The sequence below is a fragment of the Pseudorca crassidens genome, chromosome 7 (genome assembly GCF_039906515.1).
Source record: "Pseudorca crassidens isolate mPseCra1 chromosome 7, mPseCra1.hap1, whole genome shotgun sequence".
Classification (NCBI taxonomy): domain Eukaryota; kingdom Metazoa; phylum Chordata; class Mammalia; order Artiodactyla; family Delphinidae; genus Pseudorca; species Pseudorca crassidens.
In genome coordinates this window covers 1,596,942-1,614,048 of record NC_090302.1, presented here as the reverse complement: position 1 = coordinate 1,614,048, position 17,107 = coordinate 1,596,942, and the positions used below count along the sequence as shown (strand labels likewise).

The 17,107-nt window shown below is 66.2% G+C and overlaps 3 protein-coding genes across 7 annotated transcripts in view; 1 reads left to right on the top strand and 2 right to left on the bottom strand.

Annotated features, from left to right (window-relative positions):
- Positions 1-1,648, top strand: part of GPSM1 (G protein signaling modulator 1) — a 30,569-nt gene extending 28,921 nt beyond the window's left edge. For both annotated transcript variants that reach the window (XM_067742661.1, XM_067742662.1), the window contains exon 14: positions 93-1,648. In XM_067742661.1, the coding sequence (XP_067598762.1) occupies positions 93-299 (207 nt within the window). In that variant the 3' untranslated portion in view covers positions 300-1,648. The remainder of the gene's footprint in view (positions 1-92) is intronic.
- A 2,616-nt stretch (positions 1,649-4,264) lies between these two features.
- On the bottom strand, positions 4,265-6,496 carry DNLZ (DNL-type zinc finger). Its single transcript, XM_067742681.1, has 3 exons — positions 6,216-6,496; positions 5,759-5,898; positions 4,265-4,519 (listed from the first exon to the last, which is right to left on the bottom strand). Exons 1-3 carry the CDS (start codon positions 6,414-6,416, stop codon positions 4,351-4,353), a joined length of 510 nt encoding a protein of 169 aa, XP_067598782.1. The 5' UTR covers positions 6,417-6,496; the 3' UTR covers positions 4,265-4,350.
- A 128-nt stretch (positions 6,497-6,624) lies between these two features.
- CARD9 (caspase recruitment domain family member 9) lies at positions 6,625-15,403 on the bottom strand. Of its 4 annotated transcripts, none has more exons than XM_067742677.1 (13): positions 15,131-15,402; positions 13,526-13,729; positions 13,216-13,353; positions 12,260-12,564; positions 12,002-12,181; positions 11,759-11,902; positions 11,431-11,556; positions 9,757-9,948; positions 9,279-9,320; positions 8,946-8,994; positions 7,579-7,655; positions 7,000-7,085; positions 6,626-6,908 (listed from the first exon to the last, which is right to left on the bottom strand). In XM_067742677.1, exons 2-13 carry the CDS (start codon positions 13,707-13,709, stop codon positions 6,809-6,811), a joined length of 1,623 nt encoding a protein of 540 aa, XP_067598778.1. In that variant the 5' UTR covers positions 13,710-13,729; positions 15,131-15,402; the 3' UTR covers positions 6,626-6,808. The 4 variants fall into 4 exon arrangements, 2 of the variants coding, with proteins under 2 accessions (XP_067598778.1, XP_067598779.1); XM_067742678.1 differs by having other exon boundaries at positions 7,000-7,082; positions 15,131-15,401; XR_010944747.1 differs by lacking the exon at positions 8,946-8,994 and having other exon boundaries at positions 6,625-6,908; positions 15,131-15,403.
- Between the last annotated feature and the right edge of the window lie 1,704 nt (positions 15,404-17,107).

Below are 17,107 nucleotides of genomic sequence, written 5' to 3'. Positions count from 1 at the left end.
GGGGCCTCTGAGCGCCGGGCCCAGGAGCTGGACTGGGCCCTCCAAGGCCTGGGGAAGCGAGGCCGCCGACCCGCGTGTCCACGTCTGCCCAGTCCTCCAGGATCGACGACCAGCGCTGCCCGCCACCGGACGTGCTGCCCCGGGGCCCCACCATGCCCGACGAGGACTTCTTCAGCCTCATCCAGAGGGTCCAGGCCAAGCGGATGGACGAGCAGCGGGTGGACCTCGCTGGGAGCCCTGAGCAGGAGGTGGGCGGAGCCCCCGAGCCCCGGCAGCAGTGCCAGCCCGGCGCCAGCTAAGGCCTCGCACCCGCAGCCGGGCCGCCCCACCCCCGCTCCTGGACCGGGGCGGCGGCCCGGGGGGGCTCACAAATGTCCAGGATGCCCACAGCACCCCCCGTGAAGCCAGCTCCTCCCGAGGCCACAGCTGAGGGCAGGCTCAGAGCCACCCAGCCCACCTCACTGAGCCGGACGCTGGGCACGCGGCCCCCGTGGCGTCCCCTCCCCGGGGCAGCAGGCTCGGGCCGGGGCCCACTCCTGTCCTGCGCCGGCCCCTCTCGGTACGCAGCTTCCTGCAGGCCTGCCCCGCCCCGCCCCGCCCCTGCCCCAGGCCGGGCCTTCAGCATGTCGGCCCCAAAGCCCGGTGCTGTCCAGACCTCCACGCTCCCGCCCTGCCCCCCGCCCGGCCAAATGTGAAAACCCCGCTGACCCCAACCCCCAAAGGTGTCTCTGAAGCCTCTTCTCTGTGGCCACCAGCGGCATGGGCGTTTCTGTCCTCCTGAAGCCGGCCTCACCCCTGGGGAGGGCCCCCCCCAGCCCTTCTCCTCTCCCTCCTACCCGGCCTGGAGGAGGAGGCCAGTCCCAGGAAGCCTGTAGCCTGCCAGGCAGTGGAGGCAGTGGCTCCTACGTGGGGTCCCCAGCCCCACCAGGCACGTGCTCCTGAGCCGGCAGGGCGGGGAGGGAAGGGGGTGAGCTCCACATTCCTCAGCTCCAAGCCCAGGAGCCCAGGAACTGAGCCGGCCCGGTTCTGGGAACACCAGCTGGTAGGGGTCTGCACCCTGACCATGCCAGGGTGGGCGGCAGGTGCGAGGGCTCCAGCTCTGTGGCCGTGGTGAGCACCCAGCCCTCAACCCCACCGTGGGGCGAGATGACATCACGCCTTCTCCCGTGGGGTGAGTCGGCCCTCGGGATTGGGCAGGAGACAGGCCTCTGGGGAGACCGTGGCCGGCGCCCTCGCCCAGACCCCCCCCTCAGCCCGCCTCCTGTAGGGCCCATCTCCAGCTCTCCTGGAGCGTCCCTGGGTCGAGCCGCAGCCCCACGGCCCCCAGGCTGCCCTCCTCTTGCGTGGCGCCTCACCCAGCCCCAGGCCCCACCCTCTGAGCTTGGGGAGGCCGCCGGGCCCCCGCCCCTCGGTACAGTACAGCCCGGGGCGCTCTGGGCGGAGGGGCCCCGAGGGCGAGGGCAGGGCGGCAGGTGTGGGGTCAGGGGTCAGAGCACAGGCTCCTGCTCGGCCGCCCCACGCACCCGACGTCCGTGCGTATTTGTTGCTCTCACGTGTGTTTGCCGTGTTGTCAAGGGGTCCTTTCCAACCCAAGAGGTACATTTGTTCTTCTGTTTTTCCTGAAAAAAATAAAGTCTGCCAAGCGAAAGCTGTCGTGTCAGGATGAGGGCTGGCACAGGTGCTGGTGCTTTCAGAGGCCCAGTGACTTCTCCACCTGGGTGAGCAAGCCTGCACCGTGCCAGGGCCTGGGGCCGGGGAGCAGTGCCCTCCTGCCGCCCCAGGCTGGCCCTGCTCCCGCCCACCCCGCACACGGGCTTGGGGGGGCGGGGCTAGGGCTCAGAGGGGTGAAGCGGCAATCCCAGGGACACAGCCGGTGAGGGTGTTGGCGTGGGAGCCCAAGTGTCCTCCAAAGCCCACACCTCAGCCCTGAGCCCCACGTTCCCCTCCCAGAGGAGCTCTGGTGCCGAGACGAGGCTGCTGGAAGGCGTGGAATGCAGTGTGGGGCAGCCCCCAGCGGGGCACAGGGAACCTCAGGCCTCCCTACCGAGCCTGCCATCCTGCAGCCTCTCCTGGGTGAGGTAAAGAAAAGGGAGGGTGGTTGAGAACAAGGCCCATACGGGGAAGGGTGGAGCCCCCAACCCCCCACCCCAGAGAGTTCTCAGTGCTCCGGGAAATATCGCGGGGCACCATGCCTCTCAGTGGCTCACAGCCAGGCCAGGATGCTAAAGGCTCTGAGAAGTCCTGCAGGAAGAAGTTTGTTTGATGTCCTGGAACCCGGCGTTGCCCATCAAGCTGTCCTCAGAAGACTACACTTGGGGACGTGCTGTCACAGGATCACAGGAGGTTGGCCCAGATACCCTAATCTGACCATTTGGAGAGGGTCCTGGCCAGGAACGAGGGATGGAAGATAGTTGGGGGGGGGCGTGGAAAGAGCCAGGGGCACCTTGAGAAGGGACTGGAGATGGACGGCGGCTGGGCGGGGGCCACACGGGGAGGCACCAGGGTTGGTCAGGAGGCAGGGGAGGATGGGCCGGAGCCTTTCCTGTGGTTTCTGTGGGAAGAAACAGTGAGGCAGGGCCAGCAGGCCTGCTCGGCCGGTGAGAAGGTCTTCAGTGGCTCTGGGTGGAGGGGCTGCCCGAGTCGTCCGGAACCTGCCCTGGGTGCACTCGCCCTGCCGTGTCCAGGAACTGACCAGCTCTCCAGGGTCAGAGGGCCCAGATGTCAAAACGTCAGAAAGCAGACAATAAAAAGATGTGGCGAGCAGCCATGTCCAGACCGCCCATGGAGGGAGGGCTTGGCCTGCGTGGCCCTCCTGGGTCCCCGCTCTGCGTTCTCAGAGTCCGGCCAGCTCCCTGGGTCCCCGCTCTGCGTTCTCAGAGTCCGGCCAGCTCCCTGGGTCCCCGCTCTGCGTTCTCAGAGTCCGGCCAGCTCCCTGGGTCCCCGCTCTGCGTTCTCAGAGTCCGGCCAGCTCCCTGGGTCCCCGCTCTGCGTTCTCAGAGTCCGGCCAGCTCCCTGGGTCCCCGCTCTGCGTTCTCAGAGTCCGGCCAGCTCCCTGGGCCGCCCCACACCCGGTTCCAACCCTGTGGCAGCAGCGAGGCCCCGCTGCTCTGGCGTTTCAAGGCCAGCGGGTCCCTCGGGGCCTCCGTGGAGGAGCACGCCCGGGGCTGGCTCGTCCGCCATGACTGACTCCGCAAATGTCACAGGAGGCTCTGGGCAGGATAATAGGGGGTTGTTCACCACGGGAAGAACGGGGGGTATTCGAGTCGGAGCACGAGCTGCCGGCGCCTGGAGAGCAGTGCCGAGGCCCATGCTGACGGGGGCGCCGTCAGGAGCTCGGATCCTGCGGGGATCCTGCGAGATCGTGGCCGGTGATCAATGTTGAAGGTCACACAGCCCAGAACCTTCTGGAAATGAACATGCTTTCATAAACACAGGAACATCCTGAGAAGGCGGGCAAACGAGGTTGGGAGACAAACTGCACAGCCCCGGGGAGGGGGACACTCTGTGGGGCAGGCGGCCCACCGCCAGGCCCACAGCAGCCCAGCTCCCACTCCGCCTGGCCCGCCTGCAGCCACGGTGAGCAGCCCAGCCTGCTGACTTGGCTTGGCCAGTGGCCAAGGGTCAGGGCTGAGGTTGGCACCGGCTCACCAGTGCCATCCAGGGGGCGTCGAGGAGACGGCAGGCGGCACAGAAGGATCTACAGGGCCTCCTTGTGTCTGGCCAGAGGGACAGGACCCCCGGTGGGGCTTGGGGGTGCTGACCCCACTCCCAGGAAGAACAGTGGCTAACGGGCCATCGAGATCGGGGCCCTGGGACTTCCCTGACCGTCAGTGGTCAAGACTCCCCGCTTCCAGCGCAGGGGTCACGGTTTTGATCCCTGGTTGGGGAACTAAGATCCCACACGCCATGTGGCGTGGCAAAAAAAAAAAAAAACAACATTGGGGCCCTGACACTTGGGGGCGTGGCGGGGCTGAGCCACCCCGTGCCCGTCCTGAGTCCCATCTTTCCACCTATACTCCTGACGAGGTGGCACCGTGAGCATCTTCATCTGCAGACAGGAAGACGAAGGCTCAGAGGGGCAAAGTGACCTGCCCAAGGCCACACAGCCACAGCCAGGAGGGGCTCAGACTCCACATCCAGCCCCTTCCCACTCAGACATGGCCAGCAGCCACAGGAGGCCCTGGCCTGCAGCCTGGAGGGGCTTGTTGTGAGTCATTCTGACGCCAGAACCAGGGATGACAGGAGAGCCCCAGGTCCCAGCATCTGCAAGTGATGTTGGTTTATTGATAGGAACAGGCAAGTCCAGCGTGGCTCAGGGCCGGAGCATCCTTCTTGGAGGCACAAGGCGGGTCAGCTGGCCTCTTTGTTGCCAGGGTGGGTGGGATCCTGGTCCTCAGCCCCTTCCATAGCAGTGGTGGATTTGGGGGGCCCCGCAGCCTCTAAAACGAGCTCCAGGGCCCCCTCGCCAGCCACTCGGCGTACCTTCTCCCCTCTGGCCGCCAGGATTTCTTCAATATTCCTGAGAAAGACGGAGGTGCCGTGACACTCCAGGCCCCGAAGCTGTCCCGCATCTTGGTCCCTCGAGAGCACCCCAGGCCAGGCTCGAGCACATGAGTCCCTGTGCTGGTGTGGCATCAGGGCCATGCAGCCAGGAGGCTCCTGACCACTGCCCCCCCACTGCTCTCCACAAGGTGGTGAGGCTGACCCTGCAGCCCCAGGGCCCTGACCACTCCATCTCACACACACCCCCAAGTACGGTGCAGTCAACCAACCGGTGTCAGCAGAGGACAAGAAAGCTGCATGCTAGGATCCCTGCCCACAGCGGGCACTCAGTGCATGCCAGGATCCCTGCCCACAGCGGGCACTCAGTGCATGCCAGGATCCCTGCCCACAGCGGGCACTCAGTGCATGCCAGGATCCCTGCCCACAGCGGGCACTCAGTGCATGCCAGGATCCCTGCCCACAGCGGGCACTCAGTGCATGCTAGGATCCCTGCCCCACAGCGGGCACTCAGTGCATGCCAGGACCCCTGCCCACAGCGGGCACTCAGTGCATGCCAGGACCCCTGCCCACAGCGGGCACTCAGTGCATGCCAGGATCCCTGCCCACAGCGGGCACTCAGTGCATGCCAGGATCCCTGCCTCACAGCGGGCACTCGGTGCATGCCAGGATCCCTGCCCACAGCGGGCACTCGGTGCATGCCAGGACCCCTGCCCACAGCGGGCACTCGGTGCATGCTAGGACCCCTGCCCACAGCGGGCACTCAGTGCATGCCAGGATCCCTGCCCACAGCGGGCACTCAGGAAGGAGCGCCTAGTAGGGTGAAGGAACCACAGGGTGAAAGGCAATTTGTTGCCTTTAAGAGTCAGCCTAGTCTGACGCCCTCATTTTAGGGTCGGCCCGCGGCCCTGACATGTAACCAGGTCCTCCTACCTGCCCCCACAGGCTGTCAGTGAGGGCAGAAGCCAGGCAGTGAACCAGGCTGAAGGAGCTGATCTAGGGTGGAAGATTTAGCAAATCAAAACATGTTCCAACCTTGAGCATACTTTTACTAAAAAGTTACTTGTGTTTTATCTGAATTTCAAATTTAACTACATCTCTTGTATTGATAAGGAAGCTGGGCTGGAGATGTGGGCTCTGTAATCCTCACTAGAAGGACGGTGCCCCAGGGAGGTTGGCTGGGGCTCCAGACTCAGGATGGACCAGGCCAGCACTGGAATATAGACTTCTGTCCCCAACCCTTCCCGGGTAGCCTCACCTCTTCCCATACAGGTCCGAGAACCAGCCCAGGTTGTCGGCGATGATGTGGTGGTTCTGGCAGCCGGGGCAGGTCACAATGACCACACCCTGGTGATAGGCGAGCTTGGAGATGTGCTTGGAGGACCTGGTCCCACAGACCTGGTGGAGACTAGGAGGTGAAGCCCTGCTCCCGCCCCGCCCTTCCCAGAAGGACCCGCCCCCTCCCCCCCGTGATACCCCCACCACTCCTGGAAGGCCCCGCCCCCCGGGTTAGCCACACCCCGCATGCCCCCCGCCCTCTCCCAGAAGGATACGCCCCCGAGGGATAGCCCCACCCCTCTCCTGGAAGGCCCCGCCCCCTGAGGACAACCTCACACTTCCTCGCAGTGCCGCAGCGCCGTCCTGCGCCAGGCGCAGGTGTGGGCCCGGGCCCGGGCCCGGGCCCGGCCCCGGCCCCGCCCCCGCCACGTGCCCACCTTGCAGGTGTAGACGAGCTGGTAGTGCGCCGGCCTGGGTGCTGGCTCGGAGCTCAAGCGCCGCCAGCCCCAACCCCAGGCCCGCCTTCTCTCCGCGGCCTCCAGGCGGGCCCCGCGCCCCCACAGCCACCTCAGGCCGGGCCCCCGGGGCCGCGCGCAGCTCAACAGTATCGGCAAGAGGCCCAGCGCCGCCCGCGCCATGCCGCCCGCCGGCCGCCCCGCGCAGCCGAGACCGCCCCGCCCCGCCCCGCGGAGGCCACACCGCCGCCGTCTCGGAAGCGGGCGCGCGAGGGAAGCGGCCCTGCTCGGCTTCCGTCCCGGCGGCGGGCCGCGCTCGGCTACCCCCTGGCGGCAGGCGTTGCGCGCTGGCCGGCGCGGGGTCGGAGGGTGCGCGCGGCAGCAAGACCGTCGGAGGCGGTGGTGTCCGGACTGCGGTCGTTTATTGACGGGGATGCATTTTTAACACTGCAGCACGCGCGTGCATCACACAGAGAACAAGCCCGTGCTCGCCAAGGAAGAGGCGGCCTAGCGAGGCAGCTCCCAGGTGGCGCCGTGTCCTCCTCCCACGACGCGCGGCTGGACGGAGGGGCCGGCTAGGAGCCCTCGGTGTCGGTGTTGTCGCTGCCCGTGGTATTCTCCCAGTCCACCTCCCCCTGCCTCGCGCCGTGCTGCATCTTCCTGAGGGCCCGCTTCCTGCGGGAGACCCAGGCGGCGCAGGTGGGCGCAGGTGTGCGCGGGGCCACCGCTCCCTAGCCCCCCTCGCCCTCCGCCCACGCGGGCCCACCTCCGGTAGTTCTCGAAGCTCTCCTTGAGACGCCGCCGCCCCTTCTCCTTCTCGGGGGGCTCCCCGCCGCTCAGGCCTGCGTCCTGCTGGAGGGGCGAGGCTCAGGCTCCGGCCAGCGCCCGCGTGGGCCCTACCCCCGCCCCTGGGGCTGCGCACGGGGGGCCGGGCGGGCGGGACGCGCTTTCTCTCAGATGACAGGACTGGCCTGGGACGCACGCACAGCCAGCAGGGATGGGCTCCAGGCCAGTGTTCCTTCTACTACAGTGTCCGGTGCGGCCCCCTTGCCGTCGGGCTCCGTGCAGTGGACAGTGAGGCCGAGTTCCCACTCAGGTTAACGCTGCGCCCCATCCAGAAGATGGGCCCGCTCCCTGCCCCCTCTCCCGCTGCTTCGTCCAAGAAGGGAGGGGGCTCAGCTTCACATTACAAAACCCACACCCCAGGAGCCCATGGGCAGAGACCTTGTGATCACCCCCCAGGCGTCCAGGTAGAGGAACCACTCTCCCCGTTCGTTCGTTATCATTCACACTGAGACCCACACCAGGGGCCTCTCAGGGCTCCAGGGACCCCAGGCAGCCTTACCTTGGGGGCCAGTGAGAGCCGCTCCTTCTGCAGAGCCACGAAGGGCTGCTCAGGGCTCTCCCCGATGGCCGGGCCGCCTGCAAGGGAGGTTGTACCTTTTGGTCCTGCCTACCTGCCAGGATCGCGCTCGCCAGCACTTCTACCCCCTAGCCCGGGCCAGTCCTGTGCCACCTTCTAGGCCCTTATTGGACCCCACAAGCATGCCCATTGTATAGACATGGGGACTGGGGCTCAGAGACCTCACTTCCCACTCCTGGCTCCCGGAGCAGATGCTGCGCCTCGTCCCTGGGCAGGGGCCAGGGCTGGGGCACTGCAGCGTTGGGAGCAGAACACTGCAGGCTGCTGGGCTCCCTCCACATCTGCCAGGGCCTGGATGGGCCCAGGGCTCAGGACCCACAGGAAACGTGCTCGGATGGGCTGGCTCCCCTAAACTGTCCACGATGGGCGACTGTGGCTTCCAGGTCTTGGGGACATTGTGGTGGGAAAGGCCCAGGCCCAGGCCTTCCCCTCCTCCTTGGCCTCTGACCCTGAAGCCTGCGCCACCTCCCGCAAGGGGCCGCATCAGCCCTGGGTTGGGGCTCCCAGGACGGCTGGGCCAACAGCCTTCCCCTCCCGTTGACTGCCTGCGGGTCCTGCCCGCTTGTCCCCACGTGGGGGCTCACTGGCCTCAAGTTCATGTCTTTGGGCAGCAGCAGAGAGACCAACCACTTACTTCTCCATTTGCTGCCTCTTCCTCTTTCAGCGCCCCTCAAGAAGCTGGGGTCAGGCCTGACGCTGAGGAAGTCCATCTGGCTTCACACACTACCTCTGCGGTGGCGCCCCCACCACCACCCATCCTCCCAAACTCCCGTCTGACACCCACCTTCAGAGCCAGCCCCTTGTCATCCCCACTGGGCCATCTCCCTGCCACTTGCTGTCCTGTGCCCAGGCAGGCAGAAGTATCCCGCCCCTGCCACCTTAAGGCCCCAGTCACCCTGAGCTGTCCCTCCTTCCCTGCTCTGTTCCACTTCCTGGCAGGGGCTACCTCCCCAGCTCCCTGCTCTGGAGGGCAGGGTGCCTCCACTCTGCAATCCCGGGGCCTGAGTGGGCTGCGATGGCCAGGCGTGTTCTCAAGGTGGGAGGTGGGATGTGGACCTGCAAGCCTGGGCCCCGGGTTCCAATGGGGCTCTTGTTTGCTGGCTGGGGAACCTTGGGGGTTGCTTATCCCTCTGGGCCTCAGTGTGCCCATCTGTGAAGTGGGGCTGTGGCACGTGTCCCCAGGTGCCGGCGTCATGCGGTGTGCGTGCTGAAGGTCGGGACGGGTGCCCGCTTGCGGCCAGAAGGAGGCCTTAGCCAGATCCTCCGGGACAGGCCGCTCGCCTCCTCACCTTTGTCTGAGAGCTGGGCGTCCTCCTCTAGGTCCTGGGGGAGCGAGAGCTTCCCAAGAGAGAAGGGCAACTGGTTAGACCACGAGTCTGCCAGGACAGGACCTGACCCTCAGTGCTGCCCACCCACTGCTGCGCTCCCCACTGCCGTCACCCCCTATGCCGGCTTCTCAGGGAGGGACCTACGCTGCCCAGCCGGGCGTTGGGAGGATGGCCAGTGGTGGGCTGAGCTCCCAGAGCTTCTGAGGGACCCAGTGGGACTGTGGTCCGGCAGAGGCTGTGGCCGGGAGTCCGGGGTGAGGCTGGCCCTGGGCCCGCCCCCAGAGTCACACTCACCTCCTGGGAGTTCCTCGGTGAGACGTCCTCTAGGTCGGAGCTCTGTGGTCACAGAAGAGGGGTCGGTCAGCAGGCTGTGGGGAGACCGAGCCACTCGAGGGCACGGGGTGGGGTCCCAGGCCAGCCCACCCTCCAGGCCATGGCTGGGCCTGGCCCCTGGCCAGAACGCCCCTCCCCCCACACACACCCTGCCAGGCCCTGAGCTATGCCAGCTCTGCAGCCCACCTCCACGAGGGCTCGGTGGGCAACCTTACAGAGGAGGGAGGGGCTCAGGAACGTCTGGGGACCTGCCAGAGCCAGCGGCAGAGCTGTGGCCGAGCCAGGCCAGGCCCAGGCCCCTTGGTGGCTCCTCCTCTGGGGTCTGCAGTCTCTAGGGACACACCTGCCCCCATGTGGCCGCACCCCCAGAGCCCCACCATGGCTCTGCCATGGTTCTCTCTGACTGAGGGACACCGTAAAGGCCCCGGGGGAGGCCCACCAGGACGGACGTGTCCAGCTGCTGCCACCGGAGGCGGCCCTCGGCTGCCAGCAGCTGGCCCTCGCGCTGGAACAGCTGCAGCTGCAGCTCATCCGCCGTCTCGCTCAGCTCGCGGACCTGCTTCCGCAGCGCGTCCTTGTCCTGCAGGCTGCGGGCGTGCTGTGCGTGCAGCTCCTCCCGCGTCACGATGGCCTGTGGGGCAGCGCAGGGCAGGGCAGGGCAGGGCAGGCGCGGCCCGTCTCCCTGCCCCCCCGCAACCCCCCGGTCTTTCATTTCCCCTCCCGGCTCTCTCACTTCTCAGCACAGCCCGCCTTATTTCTAGCAGTGCTCCTGGGATAATTTCCAGCAACATGGCCGGGGACGGGGCGGGGGCCAGCGCTGGCCTCTTCCCCTTTCTTAACCGAGGATGTCACTCGTGTTTTGGGGGTTGTAGATGCAATACAGGCTCAGAATGGAAAGTGTGGACAGCTCAGAAAATATAAAGATGAGAATAGCCCCTGCTGACCCTGCAGGGTCAAGTCCTGCTCTCTGGGCACATTCAGCCGTGTTCACGTGCCCACACGTGCGTTTCGTACTTCCTGGGTGCAGCTTGACCAAGAACACGATTGTTGACAGCCATGTAACATTCTTTAAGACGAACACCCCACGCTTTATCAAGCCAGTCCCCCATGGCGGGGGCACTGAGGTCAGCCCAGGAGGCCAGCCCACGACCCACAGTGACAGGCCCAGGAGGCTGCGGCTGCGAGGCACACTTGTAGGAAGCCAGCCTCGCGTCCAGCAATGATCCAGGAGCTAACACACACCCCTGCCTCCATCGACCCCGACAGCCAGGGCTGGATTAGTAACAGGACATCCTGAATTTCTGTGCCAGCTTCCAACTCGGGACCCACCAGAGAAAACCCTGCCACTCACCTTGGCGGCCAGGTGCCAGCGTCCCTGGGCGGGTGGCCTGCCCTGGGTGCCACCAGAGGCTGCGCGTCCCTGCTGGCCATGCACGAGGCAGAGGGGGGCTCTGCTCGGGCAGCTCCGGGAAGGAGCTGTCCTGTCAGGTGAGCTGTGCCCATTTCACACCTGCTGCCCCAGACCGCACTGCTGCTCACGGCCTTGAGGGAAGCACGCATCTGCCGGGCTTTCTCTGCGTTTCTGTTATTCCCATGAGAGGGCTTTCTAAGTGAGTTTGCCGGGGAAAAGGAATCTACCTCTTCAGGCTCCTATACAGACTGCCAATCACCCTCCAGAAAGTGACTGAGGCGACAGCTGTAGCTGATCAGAAACGACCCCGAGCCGTGACAGGAAAGTGATGGGAAACGAAGAAGCAGGTGCAGCCTGCAGGAGCAGGTGCCGCCTCCCCACCCAGAAGAGTGCAGCCGGCCAAGGCGCCCGTGGCATTTTAAGCGAAAGAAGTCTTTGCAAAACGAGTCAGAAAGCTTCCACTCTTATAAAACAAAAATGAAACTACAAGTACGCTGAAAAAAGGCTGGCAGGTACAGCAGAAGGTGGAGCGTGGACTTCCTGGCAGCAGGTGGGGCAGAGGTGGAGGAAGGGGATTAACTCATTAGCGTTCACGTTTCTAAACGAGCATGAACTGCTTTTGTCTGTGCTCCCTGAAAACCCACCGTGACAACTGCATCCCTGAGAGGCCACTGCGTCCGGGGAGGGCTGCGCGGCCCCTACCTGGTCCCGCTCGATGGCGACCTCCTCCATCTGCTGCAGGATGGCCTCGATGCGGTCCTTGTACATCTTGGAGTCCTTCCGCAGGGCCAGGCACTGCAGCTCGAACATCTCCTTCTCCTCCGTGCACTGCGGGAGACGGCAGTCAGCCGAACCGCCTGTGGCCCCGCCGGCCCAGAGCTCCAGACTGAAGCTGGGCCCCGACGTGCCCGGGGAGCGCGGGCGCCAGGTGGGGCGGAAGGCCGGCCCTCGCCTCCAGGCGGGGGGAAGGAGGGACGTGGAGCCCCGCTCAGTCGGCCCAGGGCGCACCCCCCACCTGCCTGCCGCGTACCCGGGCGCGCAGGGCCTCGGCCTGGCGCAGGTCCTTGCGCAGGGAGAAGATGGTGGCGGTCTGTTCCTGGAGGTCCCTCTGCGCCTGCCGCCAATCCTCCTCCAGCACCTGGATGTAGGGGCTGCTCTGGTCTGGCTTCCCCTCCTGTGGGTGCGAAGGGAGAGGGCGGCAGCACAGCGGGGCTGGGAGGCCCAGGCCGGCCCCCCCGCGCCCGCCCCGCCGGCTCGGCCCCCGGGGCCCCACCTGGACGGAGGCCTGCAGCTCCTGCACCCGCGCCTGCAGCAGCGCCTTCTCCTGCTGCAGCTCCCACAGCAGCTCGTGGCTGGGCCGCTGCTCCATGGCGTGCTTGAGCTTCAGCGTGTGCCTGCGCTCCACCGAGCACTCGTCCTCTGCCTTCATGAGGCTGTGCTTGAGCCTGTCGATCTGCGGGACCGGCTGTCAGCACCAGCCCAGGACCCCGGCGCCCGCCGCCCACCCCAGGAGCCCCGCCGCGCAGGGCACCTCCAGCTGCAGGTCGCGGTTGCGCATGAGCGCGGCGCCCCGCTCCTCGCTCTGCCGGGCCAGGCGCAGGGCCAGGTCGTAGTTCTCGTCCTTGCAGCGCTGGAGCTCGCGGCCGCCCACCTCGCAGGCCTCCTTGAGCCTCTGCACGCGCTCCCGGTGCTGGCGCAGCAGGCTGTCCTTCACCCTCAGCTCCTTCACGAGGTCATCCTTGGAGCCCAGCCGTGCCGTCAGGTCCTGCACCTTCTTCTGCAGCTTCATCACCTCGCTCATCAGCAGCTGCATCAGGCCCGACTCCCCGGATGCGTCTGCGAACCAAGAGGGCGTCACATGACGCATGGTACACCTGGCCCCTCCCCGGCCTCCGCTTGAGGACCAGCGGCTCCAGGGGAGCCCGGCCAAGGGGTCAGTTCCCAGTTGCGGCTGCCCCCCGTCCCAGAGGTGAACTCACCTCCCAGCCCTGTCGCCACCCCCTACTCCCAGGGCAGGGCAGGGCAGGGCAGGGCAGCCCAGGGCCTGGGTATCCATCCCTCTTTGTCTAATCCTGATTGAGAGGCAGGGGACGCGACTCGGGGACGCCTCACAGGCTGCTGGGGCGAGCAGGCCTGGCCTCTCGGGCATGGCGTTAGCGGGGTCACATGATCTTCTGGGCAGGAGGGCCTCTGAGCCAAGAATCAGCCTGTGCACCCCACCTCCCACCTGCTCCCCACTCCGGAGTTCGGGTCCCCCTTTCCTCCAGCCTCTGCTCCCTCCACGAGCGTTAGGAGAGCGGGATGGGAGTGACACTCAGACCGGGCCCAAAGCTGGCACCCTTCCCACACACGGCTCGCTCCCTTCCTTTCATACGCGATTTATCCATGAGGGGACCAGGTGGGGAGGGGGCCGCCGGCTGTAACCCACACCATCCCCCGCCCCTCCATCCGGGCCCTGTGCCTCCAGGCCCGTGTCCCGTTCCTCACCGATGATCATGGAGAAGACGCGGGTGGGCTCTTTGCCCGTGACCTTCCTGTACAGCTGCGGGTAGTAGAGCTCCAGGCTCTCTAGGAACGCCACGTAGCCCTTGTGGCCAGTCCGCTGCAGGATGTCCAGGAGCACACCTGCGACCCAGAGGACACGTGTGGGCACGCAAGGCTGCAGAACCCCAAGAGGCTGCAGTGGCGGGGGTCTGGATGGCTCTCCCAGGGCCTCAGCTGTGTGTGAAGCACCACAGCTGCGGGCAGATGGGGCCGGGGGGCCTCCGGGGGATGGGGGTGGGGGATGGGCACTGACCCACTTTCCGCTTGCGGATGACCAGGCTGGGGTCGCTGAGCACCTGCTCTTCGTCATCGGGGTTCAGGACCTTGCACTGGCGCAGGTAGGGCGTGATGCGGGCGGGGTCGATGATGGAGATGAGCTTCACACGGAAGCCCTCCAGGGCGCTCCAGCACTCGTCCTCGTTCTCGTAGTCGGACATGGCGTAGTCGGGGCAGGCGGCTGGGAGGGATGCCGTGGCTGAGCAGCAGGCATTGCCGGGAGCCAGGCCTGCGCCTCGCCCGCCAGGGCTCTGGGCAGAGCCAGACCAGGAACCCAGCCCAGGGGCGTCCAGGAGAGGGGCCACCAAGAGAGGGAGAAGCCCCCGCTCCCTCCCATTGGCTCGCCCGGCATTGCCCTTCACGGCCCTGCTCCCGCCCCTCTGGCCGCCCTGGGCTTTTTCTCTCCCTGGGTCACCCCAATAAGCATCGGGAACGGCGTGGAGATGCTCCAGGGTCAGGTGGCATCTAGGAGAACATGCTCCCCTGCACTACAGCCCTCCTTTGGTCCTGTCCCCCCAGAGCACCCCAAAGTGCTGCGGGGCAGGCGGGAGGCTGCCCCCTACCCACGGAGCTGTTTGCGCCACCTACCAGCACAACCTCCCTGGCACACGGGGGAGGGATCCCAGCCCCAGCCCCCGAGGTGCCAGGCTGTGCTGGCGGGACTGCCTCCTTCCTCGCGGGGCAGTGCCTGCTCACATCCACTCCCATCCCCTCCTCTCCTTCCGCAGCTGGTGACGCAACAGTCACCTAGCAGCTTCCGGGCCGGCCTGCTCCGGGTCAGGCTCGGTGACAGGGTGCCCTCCAGGAAGGGTGACTGTGGACGGCCCACGGTGGAGGGAGAGCCAGGGGCCCGGGCGCACTGGGAGGGGTGGTTGTGTCGCCCAGGGCTGGCCTGGAACGCAGCTCCGTGCCTCCTCCAGCCTCTGGGACACCAGCCGTCCAGGCTCCTCCTGTCTACCTCCCAGGCGAGGCCTGCTCTTGGCCGCACTCTTGGGGACTGTCAGGCCAGCTCTCCGACAGGGGACCATCTACGCTGAAACCGCCCGCCGCTATTCCCTTCTACACTACCAGTGGGGGAACCACTCTCTCCAGGGCCAGGCTGAGCCGGGAGCAGCCATGTGGTGGCCTCCTCCCAGCAGTGGGGACGGAGACCCTGACCCCGCCGTCGCAGGCTGAGCCTTTGACCTGTGTGGGAAACACCGGCTTCCAGCCCAAAGGGACTGGGCCACCCTCCTAGAGACGCAGCTGGCAGCAGGTTCGCGCTGTCCTGTCAGCCCACCCACCCAGCAACAGACAAAGCATTGAATGAAAACACCAGCAACTTGGGGTCTTTGGAGTGTCTGGCCCGGTCCCCGCCTTCCTAGCCTGATGTCCACACGTCCCACACCTGACAATGCCCTGCTGCTTATTCCAGTGAAACGACCAGCAGGTACCGGGTGGCTGTGAAGGGACAGGGCAGCAGAGCGAGGCCACCTGATGCCCTCCTGGGGTATTTGCTCCAGACCCCGCTCCCTGCCCCAAGCCTGAGCTGGGCCACAGCGGCTTCCCAACCATCTGAAGCAAGGGCACCAGGCCGGCCTACCTCGGGGTCCTCCTGGGGCACCTAGCCGGACACCGGTCAGCCTGGGCCGCCCGATTCAGTGTGTGGCAGGACTGCCGGGCTGCCGGGACAGAGGGCGGGCGGGGCCAGAGGAAAGCCGTGCACTTCCTGACGGGTCCACTTAACCCCACAGAGGCTCGGCTGTCCTCCCGCAGGGGACCATCTCCGCGCTGCCTTCTGATTCGCCCAAGCAGGGCGGCCCCAGGAGGCGGGGACAGGGAAGTGGAAGCTGCCGGCTCCCGAGGAAAGCGGCTCCTGCTTGGAGCCCCCCGCGCTGCGCCCCCCCACCCCGGGCGCCTCCCCGCCGGCCAGCCCAGTGCCAGGGCCCCGGAGCCTGCCCTGGAGGCCCAGCCCCGACCCTGCAGAGTGGGAGCACGAGCCGTGGCTCTGCCAGTGTTGGACGAGGCCAAGCCACCGTCCCGTCCATTCTGGTTCCATAAGGACTGCAGCGTCGTGTCCAAAGAGAGCATGGGGCTGGCGGGGGGGGGGGGCGGGGCTGCAGGCCCTCAGCCTAACCCCCAGCCCATGGTGCAGCTGGCTCAGCCTCTCCCTTCCTGGGAGCAGCCCCTCCCCACCAGGACACACGGGACAGCGACAGCAGGGCCCCACGGGAATCCCCAGGCCACCGCCTCACCAGAGTGGCCTCACTGGTTGAACTGAGAGAGCTGCCACCTGCCAGGTTGAGCAACAGCTCCGGGAAGGGGCTGCGGCTGGGTGGGCAGGGGCCTGACCAGCACTGCTGGCTCCCTTCCTGTAGGGTCCTGAGCCCCTCAGCCCCAGGGTTTTTCTCTGCCTCCGGGACCCATGGTGGTCAGTAGGCTAAACCCCGGGAATCCTGGCACCACCAGGCGCTGCTGAGTGGCCGGGCCTCCCCGCAGGCCTCCAGGAGGCCCGAGGTCACCCTCCAGGCATGACCCTCCAGGCACAGGCAGGCCCCTAGCCCCCTGGGGGAGCCGTGTTCTGGGGGATCCTGCCCTGGACTGGAGGGTCTTGGGGGGAAGTCCTGGTACAGGAGTGGCAGGAGCTGCGGCTCTGCACACCCAGCAGGCAGAGGGCCGGTGCCGGGCCCTCCGTGACCCAGTGTTTCCTGTTTCATGACATGAGGCTAAGGAAGGAGTCTTCCTCATGGTGTGTTTATGAATTAAATAATAACAACGCTACGTTCTCTGACCACGTCAGAATCAAACAGAAATCAGTAACAGGAGGACATCGGGAAAATCACTAAGTGTCTGGGAATTAAATAACCATCATCTTAAATAACCCACAGCCCAGAGGAGATCACAAGGAAACCTGGGACTGGTGAGCCCAGTACCAGAGGCACAAAGTGAAACACACACACCCACGTGGCGAGTCAGCCTGCGGCTGTGTGACGTGACGTGGGGTGTCTGGGTGCGGGCAAAGGGGAGACAGGTGACCCCAAGTGACTGCTGTCTGGGGGGGCAGGACACACGCTGGGCACACTTGTCCCATTTCTCTGTTGGAAAATTTCCCTAATAAGGTGAAAGCAAAGGGGAGCAGCGTGCAGGAGCAAAGCTCCAGGAAAGCCAGTGTCTCGGAGGTGTAACCGAACCCCACACCCGAGCTCCTTTAGGCCGGAGGGACAGAGAGGCCGCGGGGATTCCGCCTCCTGCCAAAGAAACGCCTGCACAGAATCAAAAGGGCACTGGCCCGGGGCTGCCGGGGGGGCTGCGGGTACTCAGGCTGCCACTGGTTCTGGGGACCCGCCTGGGTCGGCCTGTGTGGTCTGGATGGCAGAAGTGGGCCCGCCCCATGCCTGCGGCGGCACCCGGGTGGGCGCTGGGCTGCCCTTCCGCTTGGAGCAGCCCCCAGCCTGAAGGCCAGAGCCACAAGTGTTTCTCGTGAGATGGGTAACGCTCTGTTTCTCCCCCTCCACAGGCCCCTAGAGGCCAAGCGTGCAGGGGCTCCGTGGACCCCAGGGCCCAGCTGGCGCACTCCCCA

What these genes read in the sequence shown, in the direction of transcription:
- DNLZ (XM_067742681.1), bottom strand. Translation starts at nt 6,416, where the DNA reads ATGGCGCGGGCGGCGCTGGGCCTCTTGCCGATACTGTTGAGCTGCGCG. An exon ending in AGCTCGTCTACACCTGCAAG is followed by an intron (nt 5,899 to 6,215) that starts GTGGGCACGTGG and finishes AGTCTCCACCAG; the next exon opens with GTCTGTGGGACCAGGTCCTC. An exon ending in TCGGACCTGTATGGGAAGAG is followed by an intron (nt 4,520 to 5,758) that starts GTGAGGCTACCC and finishes CGTCTTTCTCAG; the next exon opens with GAATATTGAAGAAATCCTGG.
- CARD9 (XM_067742677.1), bottom strand. Translation starts at nt 13,709, where the DNA reads ATGTCCGACTACGAGAACGAGGACGAGTGCTGGAGCGCCCTGGAGGGC. An exon ending in CATCCGCAAGCGGAAAGTGG is followed by an intron (nt 13,354 to 13,525) that starts GTCAGTGCCCAT and finishes TCTGGGTCGCAG; the next exon opens with GTGTGCTCCTGGACATCCTG. An exon ending in GGCTCTCACTGGCCCCCAAG is followed by an intron (nt 7,086 to 7,578) that starts GTAAGGCTGCCT and finishes TCGCCCCTCCAG; the next exon opens with CAGGACGCAGGCCTGAGCGG.